General features: G+C 52.0%; 1 protein-coding gene across 1 annotated transcript; it reads right to left on the bottom strand.

Moving 5' to 3' along the window:
- Positions 1–898: 898 nt before the first annotated feature.
- ADGRG5 (adhesion G protein-coupled receptor G5) lies at positions 899–17,006 on the bottom strand. Its single transcript, XM_088800340.1, has 11 exons — positions 16,910–17,006; positions 16,601–16,679; positions 15,782–15,938; positions 15,044–15,163; positions 14,238–14,354; positions 12,887–13,039; positions 12,046–12,167; positions 11,520–11,788; positions 10,229–10,346; positions 7,740–8,017; positions 899–7,364 (listed from the first exon to the last, which is right to left on the bottom strand). The coding sequence occupies exons 1-11, from the start codon at positions 16,971–16,973 to the stop codon at positions 7,264–7,266; spliced, it is 1,578 nt and encodes a 525-aa protein (XP_088656466.1). The 5' UTR covers positions 16,974–17,006; the 3' UTR covers positions 899–7,263.
- Positions 17,007–17,354: the final 348 nt, after the last annotated feature.

The raw sequence follows: 17,354 nt of genomic DNA on the forward strand, positions 1-17,354 counted from the left end.
CTCCTCTTGGCCAAGTCCTGTGAGAGGTTGCCTAGTGACAGCTGCTGAGGACACTCTTGGGCAGGTGACCCATAACAGCTCACATTTAAGCATGGCTTATCGTGCTGGGCAGTGGGCCAGGCCACTCACACGTTTTTCTTCCATATCCTTCACAGCAGCCCTGGAATTAACAACCAGGACAATCCCCATTGTACAAGTGAGAAAACTAAATCTCAGAAAGGCCAAGGGACTTGCCGGAGTTGTGGTGAGTGAGGGGCAGAGCCAGGGTTTGAACCAAGTTGTCTGGGTTCCCCCATCCTTGCTCCCAGCCTCCATGACAGACCCTGCAGGGACAGTAACTGTGGTTGACTTTCTGAGTATCCCAGGTGGGACCACAACGTGAACACACATATACAGCCCCTACCACTATAGAACTCACTGTCCAGTGGGGTAACTCCCATCCCCTTCACGCTTCTGATAGGGAAGCAGAGGCTGGTTTGAATCTCACCTCCAGCACCGAGTAGCTGTGTGACCTTGAGCAAGTCACTTAACCTTTCTCTGCTTCAGTTTCTTCATGAGTGTAATAAGTATGATAATAATCAAACTTACCTCACAGGATCTTGTGAAAATTAAATAAGCTAATATACATACAGAGCATCCAATACAAGGGTTTCCTCCCACCATTATTAGGGAGAAAAATGGGTCTCAAAGAAGGAAAAGCCCAAACACTCACAGGTGTGGCAATTCCCTAACTCCACACTTACTTTCCTCATTTTTCAGAAACACAGTGGAATCACATTACTCTTCTCCTTTGAAACAAGCCTTTGCCTTCAAATAAAATCCAAATTCGGGAGCCTCCTGCCTCCTTCCCCTCCTGCCCTCCCCTACCCCAGAGGTGTCCTGAGTTTTGTATCATTCACTGGCTCTGTCTGTATAGCTTAGGATGATGTACCTGCTTAGATATTTTTTTTCTTCATTTAATGTATATAAAGAGCATCAAACTACATGTAGTCTCGAAGACTTGTTTTTTTTTCACTCAGCATCCTGTGTCTTAGATTCATCCATGTTAATTCCAGCATTTCTACGCTTGTGAGCAGTGCTGCTCTGAATGTTCTCGGGTATGTCTGTAGGTACACCGGCAAGGCTTCCTCTCAGATATAACCCTGGAATTGGAATGACTAGGACATATGTGTGCCAGTGTTCTTCTTCACAAAGAAATGCCAGGCTGGTTTTCCACGGTGCTGGAACCAACTGACGCTCCAATCAGCAATTTTGAGAGTTTCTGTCAATCCACATCCTCGCTGGCGTTTAATGGTGTCAGATGTTGTACTTTGTACCAATCAAATGGGTAGAAAATAATGTCTCATTGTGGTCTTCATTTCCGTGTCCCTGATCACCAGTGAGCTAGGAAAGCATCTCTTCATGTTTTCTGGCCAGAGCTCTTTCAACTTCTGTGAAATGCCAGTTCCTGCTTTTTGACCATTTTTCTCTTGAGTTATTTATCCTTTCCATAGGGGTTCTTGACACCAACCCTGAGTCAGTTATATGTGTCTACAGCTCCTCCCAGATATGGCTCATCTTTTCACTTCCTTTAAGGTGTCTTTTGGGGGGGAAAAATTTTTAATGTGGTTAATTGTATCAATCTTTTCATCGTGGCTAACACTTTCTTTGAGTGTTTTACTTAAGAATTATTTCCCCACCCTAAAGTCAGAAAGATATTAACTTACATTTTCTTCAGAACAGTATTAAAGTTGTGCTTTCAACATATAAGTCCTTACTCCACCTAGAACTGATTCCTGAGTACACTGTACAGTCAATTATAATTATTTCCCCTCACACATGACCAGTTTTACCTGCTCTATATATCGATAGTCCCCTCTTGCCCGCTTCCAGTGGTCTGCAAGTTTCCACTGTCAGATACCAGAGTTCCATATATCCCTCTGTCTGTTTCTGGGCTCTCTGTTCTTTTCTTTTCTTTTCTTTTTTTTTTTTTTTTTTTTTTGCTTTTCTTTTCCTTTGGTCAATCTGTCTATCCCTGTGAAAAATTCCAAATATACGGGGATTATTTTTTTTAAGTTATGTTTCTGTTATTACTGTCTAACTTCACTGCATTGAGGTCAAAGTATACGCGCTGTATAATATTTAGTCTTTGAAATTTTTTGGAGCTTGCTTTCTAAATTAGTATGAGATCAATTTTTGAAAATGGTCCATAAGTGCTTGAGAAGAATCTGACTGCAGGAGGCAGAAGTCAATTAATGTCCATTAGATCAAGCTTTGTACTCATGTTGTTCAAATCTTCTTGGCCAATTTTTTCAGCTTTACTATCAATAACCAAGAGAAGCATTTGGACTATTCCATGCTGACGGTGGATTTGTCAGTTTCTCTTCATTCTATCAATTTTTAAGCGTCAGTTTTGTTGAAGTGAATTTATACATAATAAAAGTCACTTTTTAAATGAACAATACTATGAGTTTTGATAAATACATTATGTAATCATTACCACTCTCAAACTATATGACATTTTCATCATCTTAAAAATCTCCGTTTGTCTACCGATGGACACTTAGGTTGCTTCCATATCTTGGCTACTGTAAACAATGCTGCAGTGAACATAAGGGTGCATGTGTCTTTTCGAATTAGTGTTTTGGATTTCTTTGAATAAATACCCAGAAGTGGAATTGCTGGGTCATATGGTAGCCCTATTTTTAGTTGTTTGAGGAACCTCCATACTGTTTTCCACAGTAGCTGCACCATTTTACAATCCCACCAACAACGTACAAGGGCCCCCATTCCTGCACATCCTTGCCAACACTTGCTCTATTTTTATTTATTTTTATAGTAACCATCCTAATGGGTGTGAGATGGTATCTCATTGTAGTTTCGATTTGCATTTCCCTAAAGGTCAGCGATGTTGAGCATCTTTTCATGTGCTTATTGGCCGATCACATATCTTCTTTGGAAAAATGTCTATTCAAGTTCTTTGTCCATTTTTGAAGCGGGTTATCTGATTTTTCTGTTGTTGAGTTTTCTGAGTTCTGTCTATATTCTGGATATTAATTCATTTTCAGACATGATTGGCATATTTTCTCCCATGCTGTGGGTTGCCTTTTTACTCTGCGGACAGTGTCTTTTGATGCACAAAACTTTTCAATTTTCATGAAGTCCAATTTGTCTTTTTTCTTTTGTTACCTGTACCTTGCGGTCATATCCCCTGGGAGTATGAATCTGTTGCTTCTTTTTGTGGCTCTGACTCATGGTAACTCGCATTCTTGTGACTTGGTAAGTTTTGTATGTAAGCGCATCAGTCCATCTTACTCTGTGAGGCTCTTCCTGGCCTGACGTAGAAAAGCGTTCCTCCTCATTGAGTTTACTTCTCTCCTGCCAGTAGCAGGGACACCCTAAATCAGGGCCCCCTCAGCTCTCTCAAGAGTTTTTCTCAGAACAGGCACAACTTTCCATCTTCCCTGCCCCTAGCTCTCCCAGAGGTCACTACCACCGCATGGCAAAATCTCTACAGAACTCTGGCCTTGGGACCAGCTCACCCTCCAGGCACCCAACCTGTTCAGGCCAACTCTGTGACACTCTCCTGCTCCCCCAACTCCAGCAGCCCTGGGTTCCTCTCCAGTTCTCCTCTGCTGACCACTTTATCCCCTCACCCTCCTCTATTTTTCTTATAGTACATGTCACCACCCATCATGTGCTATTTATTTGTTAAATTGCTTGTATGACACCCTCCCCACCCCAGAATAAGAAGACTAGTTCATTTACTTGTTCTTCCTCAGCAACTAGGGTAGTTCCTGGAATATGACGAGTGCTTATGTGATGGATAAATGAATGAATGAACAAAGGAGGCATAGTACCTGCCCCCCAAATGCTCTCAGTCTGGCAGCTGAGACAGGCAGGGATGCAGTCGTAATACAGAGAAATAACTACAGTCATGGGTGAAGGGCAGGGGTGGTGGGGCCCAGAGAAGGCTCCATTCTAGACTTTGGAAGTCAGGGACAGCTTCCTAGTCCAGGCACAAGGGGTGGAGGTGGGAGGGGAGGGGAGGACAGTGAAGGGTGCAAAGCTGAGATCTTAAAGTTGGGTTGTCACCTTTCCACAAATGAAGGAGTTGAAGAACAGTGTTCCAGACAAAGAGTACACCTTGTGCCAAGGCCTGCAGGTGAGGAAGAACCTGTTCGGGGAAATGAAAGTAGTTTAACGTGGCCCGATCGAGGAGGATGTGGAAGGAATGGTGGGAGATGGGCTGAGAAGTGGACACAGGCCGGACCCCCCAGGGCCTTTCGAGCTCTTGCAGGGAATTCGACAATGAGGAGGGGAGGGTGTGGAAGGTTCTGGCAGAGAAGGACCTGCTCAGGCTGCAGGATGGAAAACTCCCTATGGCTTCTGAATGAAGCTTGGACTGAGAGTGTGTGTGTGTGTGTGGGGGGGGGGGGGATGGCCCGTGAGGAGGCTCTGCAGGGGGTGCAGGCTGGTTCTGGGCCAGGATCATGGATGGGGAGCACCACAAGGCAGACCCCTTGGGAGCTCTGGTGGTGATTTTGCCTTTCTGAAATAACAGCAACAAAGCATCATAGAAACTTCTAGTGTGTGTTCCCTCTGGTTTCTACTCGTCATCCTTCAGCAAGTGCCTCTTTGGAGTCTCTGGCCCTGAGCAGGGGCTCCCAGATACCACCACTCCATCTTCCCACTAGTCTGGAAGCCCCCCTGTGAGCTGGGCCCAGGCCAGGACCATGCTGGGAGTGAGGGAGAGCAAGGAGGCCCAGCCCCCACATCCGGGTGGGGTATTTCCGGGAAGTTGTCCCAGCCCAGAGCCTGGACCCCAATGGGGCTTAACTCTACATACCTGGAACTGTTTCTTGGAACCACCAGACCCCTTCCGTGTCACTGTGGCCACATCCTCCCTTGGGTAGCCCTGGGCTTGGGAGGGTCTAAGAGGCCAGGCCCAGGTTGGAAGTGAGAAAAGAGGTCCCAGGCAAGGCTCTGCTTCGCTGGGCTGCCAGCCCATCCTAAGCCACCACTCCCCGGAGCTGCCCAAGCAGAGGTTAGAGATTTCCACGATCCCTTAGTACCCTCATTAGCATGAGGGCTCACCTAAGGCCTGGGGAACCTGGTACAAGTCAAGGCTGGGTTAAACCATGGGGAATGGCTAGGGGTTCACATCACCTTGTTAGTGGTGAGGGGACACTCTGCCTGGAGTTGGAGTGAGAAAGACACTTTCTCTGTGGGAAAATTGGAGAGATTTCATAGAAGATGTGATCAATGAGTTAGCAGGAATTTAAATAGATCACAGCTGGGGGTGGTCGGTTAGCTCAGTTGGTTACAGCGTGGTGCTAATAACACCAAGGTTGCCGGTTCGACCCCCACATGTGAGCTGCGCCCTCCTTAAAAAAGAAAAAAAGAATAGATCAGGGGATTGGGGAATTGAGAGGAGGAGGGACATGTGGCAACAGCACGGCAGCTGAACTGTGTAGGGAACACTCCTAAAGTGGCCAAAGTCCAGCAAGGCTGGAGCAGAGGCCACTCTGGGAAAAGTGGGAGAGGAGGTGGCCACGCTGAGTGGCCTCAGGATGTACCCAGGGAGGAGCTGGGTTTGTGATGTTGAGCAGACCTGGGTCTGGGGCTTAGATGGGTGGGCCTCTGAGACTCAGCTGACACTGTTAATAATAACAGCAAAAATACTAATGATAATAATAACCACTGATTGAGCACTTACTGTGCTAAGCCTCTTTATACGGATTATTTTGTTTACCCTTCAAAATAAGTATTACTATTACCCCTATTTACAGATGGGAAAACTAAGGCAGAGAGAGGTTGAGTGGCTTGTCCACAGTCACATAGTTAGCAAGTGGCAGAGCTGGCATTTGAGCCCAGGCACTCTGGTTCCAGAACCTGTACCACTCACCACCTAGTGAAGGGCTATTTGCATTAAGAAGTGAACAGAGGGCATAACACAAGGGATCCAGTCCCAATTCCCTCCATGTACCGTTCAAAGTCATTAAAATCTGTCTCACGGCCTGGAGCAGGGCCCTGAGAGCCAATCCCAGCCCATTGCTCTAGTGCCAGGTATGGCCCGAGCGCAAGACCCCAAGAGCCAGAAGCTGTGTTGGGAAAAGAGAAATGACCGTAAAAACAGTGTTGGCATTCCTCCTACCGGTCACTCAGCAGGCGGAGTCCTGGAGGCAGGGCCTCTCCATCTGTTGTATCATATCCACAGAGGAGTGACCACAGCATTTCCAGACAGTTTTGGAGCCAAAAGCCTCTGAGCACAGACCAACAGCGCCCCCTGGTGTGTATCCCGGGAAAGGCTCTGGCTTCACTAGTCTCCGTCTTGGTCTGACAGGTCAAGCAAAGGCAATGATGATTCTCTGTAACGGTGGCCTGCTCTTGGGTTTAGAATCCACACCCTCACGCCTACCAAGGAAAACTCAATCCAAGGAAATATCAAATAGCCGGGACACTGAGGCTCAGCTGGCTCAGATGGAGGGGAAAGAGGTGCTCCCCCCTACCCCTGGAAGGCCCCAGTCACTGGTCTAAATGGCCAAGAGAGTTTTGAGAGCACTGGAGGAAGGAGGAGCCTCTGGGAGGAACAGACCTCCCAATCTTTGTGAAAGGTGGCCTTGGCGTTGGAGTCATCATAATATTGTGGTGAGAGGTGGTGAAAAGAAAAGAGGTCTCGGGCATAGGCTGGTACGTTCTTAAACACTGGCTGGGTCTCTAAGCACTGGCCCGTGGCCAGGATGTGACCAGAAGCAAGGGGGCAGGGCTCAGCAGGCTGGCTGTGTCGCCCACCCCCACCCCCAGCAGGCAGGTGCAGTCAATGGGGCCCACTCTGACTCTCTCCCTCCCTGGTTCTATTCAAGCCTCACAAAGCTTGGGCTAGGTAGGACCAGAGCCATCTGGAATGTCAAAAATGTGAGCGTCCCTGAGAAATGACAGGCCAAGGTCATACAGTAGGACTCAGCCAAACTTTGAAACGTGGTCTCCTGACTCCCAGACCAGTGCTCTGCCCATAGGCCTTGCTGGCCAGGTAGGCCCAGATACCGGAGTGAAGTTTCCACCCCCCTCGTGGGGTTGGACCTGCCCAGAGCAGAATGCCAGGGGAGGCTGAGCAAAATCCTCTTCTCTGGGCCCAGAGAAGCCATGGAGGTGGAAAGCCTCCTTGGAAGGCACAGTGGCCTCTGGTGTCCAGCAGCTAGCCTGACACCTTCTCTGGTGGAAGCCAGTGCCTCGTCTGCAGGCAGCCAAAGAGGCTGGGGGTTCCGGGCCAGGAGGTCCAGACTACTGCATTGTCTGGGAGAAGCTGCATGCCTCCATCTTTGTCTCCATCTCTGCCTCTGAGTGGCATCTCTGGGAACAGAACCACAGGAAGAGGAAGAACCCTGCAAGCAAAAGGTTGGTCAGTGGTAGCATCCCAGGAGCAGCGGAGGGCCTTCCCCACAATCCAGACACCTCTTTAGATGGGGTGAGTTGGGCCTCCCTGAGGCCTAGGAGTAATTTTCAGCATCCCTTCCTGTTAGAGGCCAGAGGGGCAGAGAGAAGGAGCAGGAGGACCTGGCCACCGCTAGCCCACAGGGTGCCTTTGCATACCACACGGCGGCACCCCTTCCTCTGGGAGGATGTGGCCCGAATCAGCTTGTCAGAGGTCTGGATTTCAAGCCCCAAGTCACCCCCTGGACAGGAAGCCCTTCAATAGTAAACATCTACCAGCTGTGCACAGCCCCGGGGGCTTCCTCCAGGGCAACCACAGGACCCACCATAGAACGAGTTGAAGATGGTGAAGAGGAAGAGCTGGGGCAGCAGAAAGACACCAAAGGAGAAGAAGGCCAAGGTCCAGGTGGTGCCCAGCAGCACGGTGAGGCCCAGCACGGTGATGGTGTCCCGACAGGCCCGAGTGCCCAGCGCCTTCTCCCGCACCTTCAGCCTGTGCAGTGTCCGCAGCACCCAGGCCAGCACCACCAGGTTGAAAAGGGATGTGAGGCCACCATAGCCCATGACCAGGACGCTGTGTGCCTCGGGGCTCCGCAACCAGCATCTGCAGGGGAGGGGCAAAGTGCCAGGGTTGGTGTGGCTCCCAAGGCCAGGGGAAGCCACGCGCTCGTGGGCCCCTGGACGGCCTCCTGAACCCTGTTCGGTCTCCTGTCTCAGACCTGTTGTTTCTGTCCTGACTGCACACGTGCTGAAGTCCTAGCCCTGGCTCACCAGCCAGACCGCCACAATACACGCGACCTGCCACCTCTGCCCCCTGTCTGCAGCCCCTGCATGCCTCCTTTCCAGCCCTTTGCCGCCCCAAGACGCCTTCAAGACAGGTGTCTCCTTTCCCCCAGTCCGACACCATGTCACATGCTTTCCCTGGATTAGCCTGTTCAATCTTCATGATGACCCGCTGAAGCAGGTATGTAATCACCACCAACCTACAGATGAGGAAACTGAGGCTCTGGCTTAGGAATGCACAGTAGTAAGAGGCAAAGCTGGGACTTGAAGCCCTGTGGTCTGAGCCCAGAGCCTGTGCCCCTGTTCGGGCTCCTGCCACTAGTCACAAGGGTCCTTGAATGTCATTTTTGGGTTTCATCCAAGTTCATGAGTGTGGTCGTGGGTCATTCCTTTTCACCGCCAGACCACTGTCTAGCAGGGGTGGCTCTACCACGTCGATGAATCCCCTGTCCTGCTGGTAGTTATTTTCAAGGGTTTTTTTAAATTGCTGTTTGTGACTAGGAATACATATATATGTCACCTCACACCTGTCAGAATGGCTGTTATCAAAAAGACAAGAAATAACAAGTGTCAGCCAGGATGTGGAGGAAAAGGAACACTGGTGCACTGTTGGTGGGGATATAAATAGGTGCAGCCACTAAGGAAACAGTAGGGAGGTTCCTCAAAAACTTTAAAATAGAACTACCATATGCTCCAGCAATTCCACTTCTGGGTATTTATCCAAAACAAACAAACAAGAAAAACCCAGAGAACACTAATTGGCAAAGACATATGCACCTCCACATTCACTGCAGTATTATTTACAATAGCCAAGATATGGAAGCAACTTAAGTGTCTATTGATGGATGAATGGATGATGGATGTCGTACACAGTCGAGGGGAGAGAGAGAAGTGAGGAAGACTTGAGAGAAGTTAGTTCTTAGGGTGGGAGCTCTTCCTGTCCCATGGAATTGTCACTTTAGTTCTTTCGTCCACATTGCATATTATATAATAAAATATATGTTTAAAGAGTCCTAAGTCATATGTTCTCAAAAAAAACCAACCTGACCCTCATAGTGAGAGGAATTAACCCCATCTCAAACCCACCCTGTGCCCAGAGCCCTCACCTCCAGGAGGCCAAGAGGGACAGTACTTGGAGGCCAAGCTCTGGAGCCAGCCTGCCTGCAACCAATCCCAGCTCTGCCATTGACCAGCTGGGTCTCCTTGGGCAGGGGTCTTAAGCTGTCTGTACCTCAGTTTCCGTAACTAAACAAGGGCTGACAGTAGAACCTACTTCTTGTTGCAAGGATTAAATGGGCTAATACACAAAGCCTGCCACAGAGTCAGACCTCAGTGGTCTTGAGCTTGTTCAGCCAAGCAAAGTAACGATGGCCAACTGCTGGTGATGGGTCCACAGAGGCTTATGAAGCTCTTCTCTGTGTTGGCTATTAAGAGACTTTTCATAACAAGAAAAAGGTAATGTCCTAGGGCACAGGAAGAGGCAGCAGAGTCTGTCCTCCAGACCCCTCTGCTGCCTCTCCTTCTACCCGCCCCCTGCACATGCTGAGCCTGGTCCCTGGGCTGTCCCAGCCCCCAGAGAACTCTCTTCTCTAACGAGGAGGGATTGAGGGCTGGCAGGCCATGCCAGGCATAAGCAGCAGGAACCGGAGCCTGAGTGAATGAAACAAGATGGTGGGAATGAACGATACCCAGGCTCAGGCTGGGCGCTACAGCAGGGCCTGAGAGCTGGGCCGGCAGCTGTGCATTGCCAGGAGCCAGAGGCCTTCGAGACCTGTGAGCAGGTGCTGGAGTCCATGCCGCAGCTTCCTAGAGTTAGCCAGCCTAGAACTCCAGCCTACTCTGCAGGAGACCTTGGGGATCCAGCAGAAGGGGTATAGCAAAGCCCCCTGGAAACTGTCCCCTGTCTAAGCAGTAGCCCACTACCTGCCCCACAGCCAGTGCCCTGCTTACAGGACATCCTATTGAGAGCCCCAGGGCCAAGTGGCCCTTCTGCCAGAGCCAGGGAAACTGCCGCAGCCCTGCATGCACTCACATGGACACGTTCTGGAAGCCCGTGCCGTTTCCCTGGCTGTCGAAGATCGGGATTGCATGGCGGCCATAGGCTGAGCTCTTGATGGCAAGGAGGAGCAGCATCAGAAAGGCCGGGACCCCTGAGGAGTGGGACAGAGGCTCAGCATCTGCCAGGACACCCCAGGGACGGGCTGGACACGGGTCCCAGGCGCTGCTAAAACAGAATTCTACTGGACAAGAGGGGTTAGGAAAAGAGACTGTTCTGAGCCCCCAGCTCCTGTGAGCCAGCTTCAGAGCAATTGTCCTAGTGGTCTTCGAGAAAGTTGCTGTCCAAAGTGATGTGATTGAGGGTTCTAGGGTGGGACAGTAATGGCAGCAGTAGTTGTCACACTGAGGAAGTGGTGGCTGGGAGATAACAGGAGACAGCGTTGGGGAACTGATGAGGAAACAGATAATAAAGGGAGGGGCTAGATGGTGGTAGAGATAACAATGATGGTGGGGCCAGAGACAGTGGTGAAGACAAAGGTGAAGATGGTGGTGAGGATGGAGGTGGGGGTGGGCATGTAGTGAAAGTGGTGGTGGAGGTGGTGGTGGTGGTGTTGGAGGTAGAGGTGGTGGAGGTGCTGGAGGTGGTGGTGCTGCTGTTGGAGGTAGAGGTGGTGGAGGTGCTGGAGGTGGTGGTGCTGCTGTTGGAGGTAGAGGTGGTGGAGGTGCTGATGGAGGTGGTGGTGGTGGTGTTGGAGGTAGAGGTGGTGGAGGTGCTGATGGAGGTGGTGGTGGGCATGTAGTGAAAGTGCTGATGGAGGTGGTGGTGGTGGTGTTGGAGGTAGAGGTGGTGGAAGTGCTGATGGAGGTGGTGGTGGTGCTGTTGGAGGTAGAGGTGGTGGAGGTGCTGATGGAGGTGGTGGTGGTGTTGGAGGTAGAGGTGGTGGAGGTGCTGATGGAGGTGGTGGTGGTGTTGGAGGTAGAGGTGGTGGAGGTGCTGATGGAGGTGGTGGTAGTGTTGGAGGTAGACGTGATGATAAGAATAGTAATGTAGGAAGTGGTAGTGGGTGTTGGCAGGGATGATGACCAGTGGTCATGGCAGTAATCACTGCTGCCTCTCCTTCTACCCTCCCCCAGCACATGCTGAGCCTGGTCCCTGGGATATCCCAGCCCCTAGAGAACTCTCTTCTCTGATGAGGAGGGGCTGAGGGCTGGCAGTGCCATACCAGGCACAAGCAGAGAAAGCAGAAGAGAAAGAGAAGGGTTGGCAGGGGCAGATACCCTGTCCAGCTGGAAGTCTCAGGAAGCTAGCAGGGCAGGAGGCTTACCCCAGCCCACTGCACCGAGCTTGAGCATGTATCTGCGGATGTAAATGTTGTAGACACGCCCGAGGAGAAGGTAGAGGTTGAAGCCTTCAATGGCCATCCAGGTGAGGCAGCTGAGCAGCGCGTAGTGCAGGATGGCGGCCAGCGCCGTGCATGCTGACTCGGGCACGCTGGGCATGGCCAGTACGGGGCTCAGCAGGAAGGTGACATTCAGGAGGAGCACAGACATATGCAAGTTCATGTGGATGTGTGTTGTGGAGTCACTCTGCTTCCTGCGGGTGGGAGCATGGCCCTCCATGGCCTGGGGACATTACACCGGCAGCACCCCTCCCCCCGGGCTCATAGACACGCAATGACGGGGACCCAGGGGGCAGGGACCCAATAGCAGCCACGCAGTGAGGCTTGTCTCCTGCCTCCTGGCCTCCACCCTCCGGAGAAGCCCACGCCACTCTGGGAGACCAAGTGGGGAAGAGGGAAGGGTGCCGAGCAGCAGTGGCTGGGCAGGCTCGGCAGCAGGGCAGGGGAATACCTGGCATGGAAGTGCAGCAGGATAGTGAGCAAGGAGGCCATGATAGAGACGCTGCAGCCCACGATGGAGATGTACGTGAGAGGCGCCAGCAACTCTGCAGGCATCGGGGCTGGGGAGATTTGCTGTGGGAGGAAGGGTGGCTAGAGGCTGGAAGCATGGAAATGCCTCCCACCCAGGCTCGATTGGAGAGGTATGCCAAGACCCCAGCTCCAAGCCCCACCCCACACCCCCACACCCCCACACACAATACTCACCATAGTCTGTCTTGGCTTGATAAAAGCCATGGCAGACACAGTGGCTTCTTTGCTCCCAACTCCCATCTCCCCTCCCTCCGTCTCTATGCACCTGAGTGGAATCAACACTTCTCCCACTGTGTGTGCACAGGTGCACCAGGCCTAGCCAGTCAGAGCCCTCCCTCCTCATGCCCACCGAGCTTGATTAAGGCTGGTGGGAGGGACTCAATCGCAAGACGGGCTGGCAAAACTGGAGAAGAGACGCTCTCATTCTACTGGCCCAAATGCTAGTAGGAGGTGAGCCCGGAAGTGCTGGCAGCCATCTTATGATGTCATGGGGAGATCCTGTCTGTGGGCTAAGCCAGCAGAAAGCCAACACAATTGAGAGACAGAGACAAAGTCCTTTTTTTATCTGATACTTCGGGCTCTGCCTGAAGTCTAACCCAGCCTTTTCAGGAATATAAGCCCATACATTTCTTTTCTTCCCCCCTAAACCCAGCTGAGTTGGATTTTCTGTCCCTGCACCAGCCTTTGCCTTCCTCCTCTGTCCTGAGCAGGGGGCCTCCCGCAGCTCTGACCCCCCTCACCCAGACTGGGTGCGCACATACCATGAGAACAGCAAAGTAGCTCAGGTGATTGCAGCGGCACAGCACCTGTGAAGGTGAGGGATGCTCTGTACGACAGCCCTCAGGGCTCCAGGCACCCCAGCGGTGCTTGCTGGCTCCCTCCTTCCAGAAGACACAGGTCACTGAGTAGCCTTCCTGAGGAGAGATGCTGGAGTTGGGTGCGTCCAAGGGGTGCAGGGGAGGGGCATGGATCGGGGTCTGGAAACTGTGGGGGCCAAAGGGGACTCCACTGCACCCTCGTCAACATTTCACCAGGCACTGGCTGGGCTTTGCCATCAGGCTGACCCAAATTCTAGCCCCACCTGCACACGGACCCTGAGAGCGACTTGGGCAAGTCACAAAGCTTCTCTGAGTCTCATTTGAGGCAGTGCCATGGAAAATCACAAAGGAAGGGGCAGGGAAGTCCTGAGGAGGGAAGGAACAATTGGGACTCTGAGACCTTAGAGGACATGTTGGATTTCAACAGAAGTGGAGCAAAAACATTCCAGGTGAAGGTAACTGCAGGGCAAAGGCCCAGAGGAATGGAAGTGAAGGATGATGGTGAAATTGAGAGTGTAGAGGAGAGGGTGATGGGAAGATAGGGCCAGAGCATAGAGGCTCTGGACTTTTCAGGAATGCCAGACAGAAGAGCAGAGGCAAGGGCTTGTGCCCACCCCACAGCCCTTTTCCCTTCTTTGGGTATCAGCATCTGCACTTCCCTTGAGGACCCACCCCCCACCCGCAATGGCAGGTCAGGTGAATCCAGCCTGGTCCCTGGGCCATACGTCCCAGGCCGGGCCAATCCACACACTCCATCCCCCTGGGCACAGTGATGGTTCAGGGATGGACACATCACCTAGCTGGACGCTTAGGGACTACATTCTGGGACGTTGGTTTGCAATGACAAAAAAGAGCCTGCTGAGAAGAGGGGAGAGCAGTCTAGTTCTTCAGCTGCCATCTTGCCACAGAGTGAGAGCCAAGGCAGGAAACCATTGCTGAGAGACGGAGAGAGACTGAGCGATTACGGTTGCATATCAGCCCCTGGATCCAGCCGTGCCTGAAGCTGAAAGAGCCCTGAACATTTCATATACGTGAGCCAATAAACACCCTTTCATGCTTAAGGTGGCTGGAGCTGGTTTTCTATCATTTGCAACTTAAAGAATCCTGACTAATGCAGGGAGTAAATGTTCCTCTTTCTTATTTCTTTGGCAGGAATTTTCAAAATGTGATGGATTTAAAATAGTCTGTTTCCAAGATAGTTCCACAGGTTTGGGTTTGGTCACACCAATAATGTCCAACAGGACAGCCACGAGGGGGAGGAGCTGGGGTGGAAATGGAGGCGCCCCCACAGTACCAGGCTTTGGTTGTGCCAGAAACTGATGTTGATCATTTCTGTGAGGTTGTTCACGTGTCCATGGCCCAGCTGGGCCCCCAGGACGTAGTTATTGAGCAGAGATGCATTGATGTCATTCTGGAAGGGCAACAGAAGAAGAGCTGACGGGAGAGGACACAAGGAAACCCTGGACCAGGTCCCCAGAGCCCCCTTCTCCAGCCCCTGCTCCCTGGATGAGAACAAGCAGCCTGACTTCATGTGTATGATGTGGGCCAACCTGGAAAGCTATTTTCTCACCACCACCACCACCATCCCCACGCACCCCATCCCCCATCCACCTCCCATGTGTTTAATGGATTCCAGCCTTGTACTTTCAAGGCCAAGGTTAAAAGGCATTTTCTCCAGAAGAACCTCCTGGGCTGCTCACTGGGAACAACCCTGACTCCACCCTGACTCATACATCACTTGGCATCTCTATGGTCATAATCAACCCTGAGATAAAATTAAGGCTCTAAGGTCCTAGTCTAGTTGTCAAGGTAGAGAGCTCTCTGAGGACAGGGATCCTGTGACTTTCTTTGTCTGTCTCATCCATAGGGTCATGCACATACATGGTATGTTTCCCTAAGTCACACGTGCACATTGGAATTGTACACCCACCATTCTGCTAAAACTGAAGCCCAGAGAGGGGCACTGCCTGGCTCAGGTTGCACAATGGGCTAGTCCACTGATACTGGTCCCCACCCAGAGTCCAGGCAATGGCATGGATGCCTGCATCGCCCCCAGGAAGGGGCCAGCGCCTGCCCTCATGGGCTCACCATAGCTCTGACCTGGAAATAGCGGGCAGTGAAGAAGTAGATACAGATGAGACGCAGATCCCTGGAGCGACGGGTCCTACAGGTCTCCCGGGTCAGCTCAGCGGGGAACTGCATGGCATGCCGGACTGGGGCCTGCACAGGGCCAAAGACAGGCTGAGCCTGGCGTCCGAGGCCTCCAGACCGGCCCCAACACCTTCTCTGGCCCCCACTCCCCGTGAAGCCCTCCCGGCTTACCCTGGCGTTTCCTTCCCTTCCTCAGGGCCTCCACCTACAGAACCCTACTCCCTGGTTGCACCTCCTCCCACACGTCTCGAGATCCAGGCCTTCTCGCTAGCTGCTCCAGCTTTGAATTTGGGTTACTTACGCCACCCAACTCAACCCCAGGGATATGGAGTGTCAGCCCCCAGCACCCAGGCATTCAGCAGGAATCACACCAGGCTCTTCAAAGGAGCCCAGATTCCCTGGCCTCTCCCACTGCCGCCACCCCCGCCCCTCCATGGGCCTGCAAAAACACGAAGAGAATGCTGACCTTGAGGGGCCACAAAGCACCCTCATTTCTCTCATTCACATGAGGAACATCAGCCCCATTTTACGGAAAAGGAAACTCACTTGTACGGTAATACCTGGATTTGGAAAGGGGGTGTAGGGCAGGGAGGGTAGTGGAGCCTGGGGAAAGTTCAGACCTTAAACCCCTAGAGGATTTCTGGGGTGGAGGCACTGGCCAGTCCCCATCCCTTGATCGCCTCTGACCTGGGGAACAGGCTTCAAGGCCGCACTGTTCAGCGAGAGGCCGGCAAAGTCACAGCCCAGTTTGAAGACCAGCGTCTGAATGGTGGATGTCTGCAAGGTGAGGTTGGAGCCCTGGAAGCTGGCATTCAGCAGCCTATTCTCCAGACCACGGATGAACCTGAGGGCAAGAGAAATGACCACAGCCCAGAGTGGGGGTGGGGCCAGAAGGGCTCCTGACAGCCTGGGAAGGCAGGCTCTCCCCCACGCCTTATCCCTGTCCCTCCCACCTCTGTACCTTCACACACACAGTGTCCCTGGCACACTCTTATATCCCCATCCCACTCATCCCATTCTTCTGATTAACTCTTGTTCAGGTCCCAGTTTGTTGACAGCTCCTCCAGGAAGCCTTCCTTGGCTGTTCCCTGCTGACTGAGTGAAGTGCTCCCATAGTGCCTGGCTTCCCTAGCCAATCATCAGCATTCGCCTCTCATTCAGAGCTGCTTGGCCTTTGGGTCACAAATCCTGGAGAGGCCAGCCTGAGTTTTGGAGCCCCTTCCGAAAAAAACTGCACAGAGATTCATGATTCTGCAGCCGGTTTCATGGATTCCATGGTTAAGGTTTCCCAACCAGACAGTAAACTTGATGAGGGTAGAGAGACATGTCTATCCTGCATCTCCAGAGGTCAGTGTCAGGCACACAGTAGGTACTCAATAAATGCATGTTGAATAAATGAATTAATGATCTACACTAGACCAACCCTGGACCATTGATTCAATGTTGCAAGCTGGGGGTGGGAGGCACAGCTGACACTAGTCAGGCCAGGAGGGACATGCAACTCACTCAGCAAAGGAAATCAAGGTCCGTCTCTTGCCCAGCCTCTCCATTCTCTCCATCCAGCGCAGGGATTCTTGGGATGCCTCTGTGGGGAGTGAGTCAGACCCCCACCTCAGACTCTGTCTGCAGCTACCCCCTCGCCCCATGGCCTCTGGGCCATCCACTCCAGCCTGGACCTACTAATTCACTGTGCTGCTTCCCCAGGAGGCCTAAATGCCCCCTTTCAATCTCCTGTTGTTTGAGGCCTCCCCCTTTCATATCACAACTGGGGGCCTGAGTTAGGATTGCCCCTGCAGCTCAGCAGGGCCCTCTTACCTGCTGTCCCACTCTGAGCAGTCACGAGACACAGACAGAGAAAAAGGGCTGCACAGTAATCCATATCCTATGCAAGGTCTCTCCAAGGCGGGCCCTGGAAAACGCACGTGCTGTTATCATCCTGGTCAAAGAGTGACTTCTAACTTCTAGGCATCGGGCATGTTCCCAGGGTAGGACACATACAGCACATTAGTTGGTCCTCATTACTCCTACATTTCACAGACGAGGAAACTGAGGCTCAGAGAACAAGAGGTCTTACTTTGCTTGAGGCTGCCTGAAGCCAGGTCTCTGTGACTCCAGAATCCTTGACCATTTAGTAACACCTGCCATTAGCAACTTTGCCACCCTCCCAAAATGTGGTCTCTCTGGGGGGCTTCCCCAGGGCCCTGACTTCACCTAGGGGGACGTTGCTTGGAAGCAAGCTACATGTGACCTTGTGCAACCC

This window comes from Rhinolophus sinicus, chromosome 8 (assembly GCF_057876585.1).
Source record: "Rhinolophus sinicus isolate RSI-liver-muscle chromosome 8, RSI-T2T, whole genome shotgun sequence".
Classification (NCBI taxonomy): domain Eukaryota; kingdom Metazoa; phylum Chordata; class Mammalia; order Chiroptera; family Rhinolophidae; genus Rhinolophus; species Rhinolophus sinicus.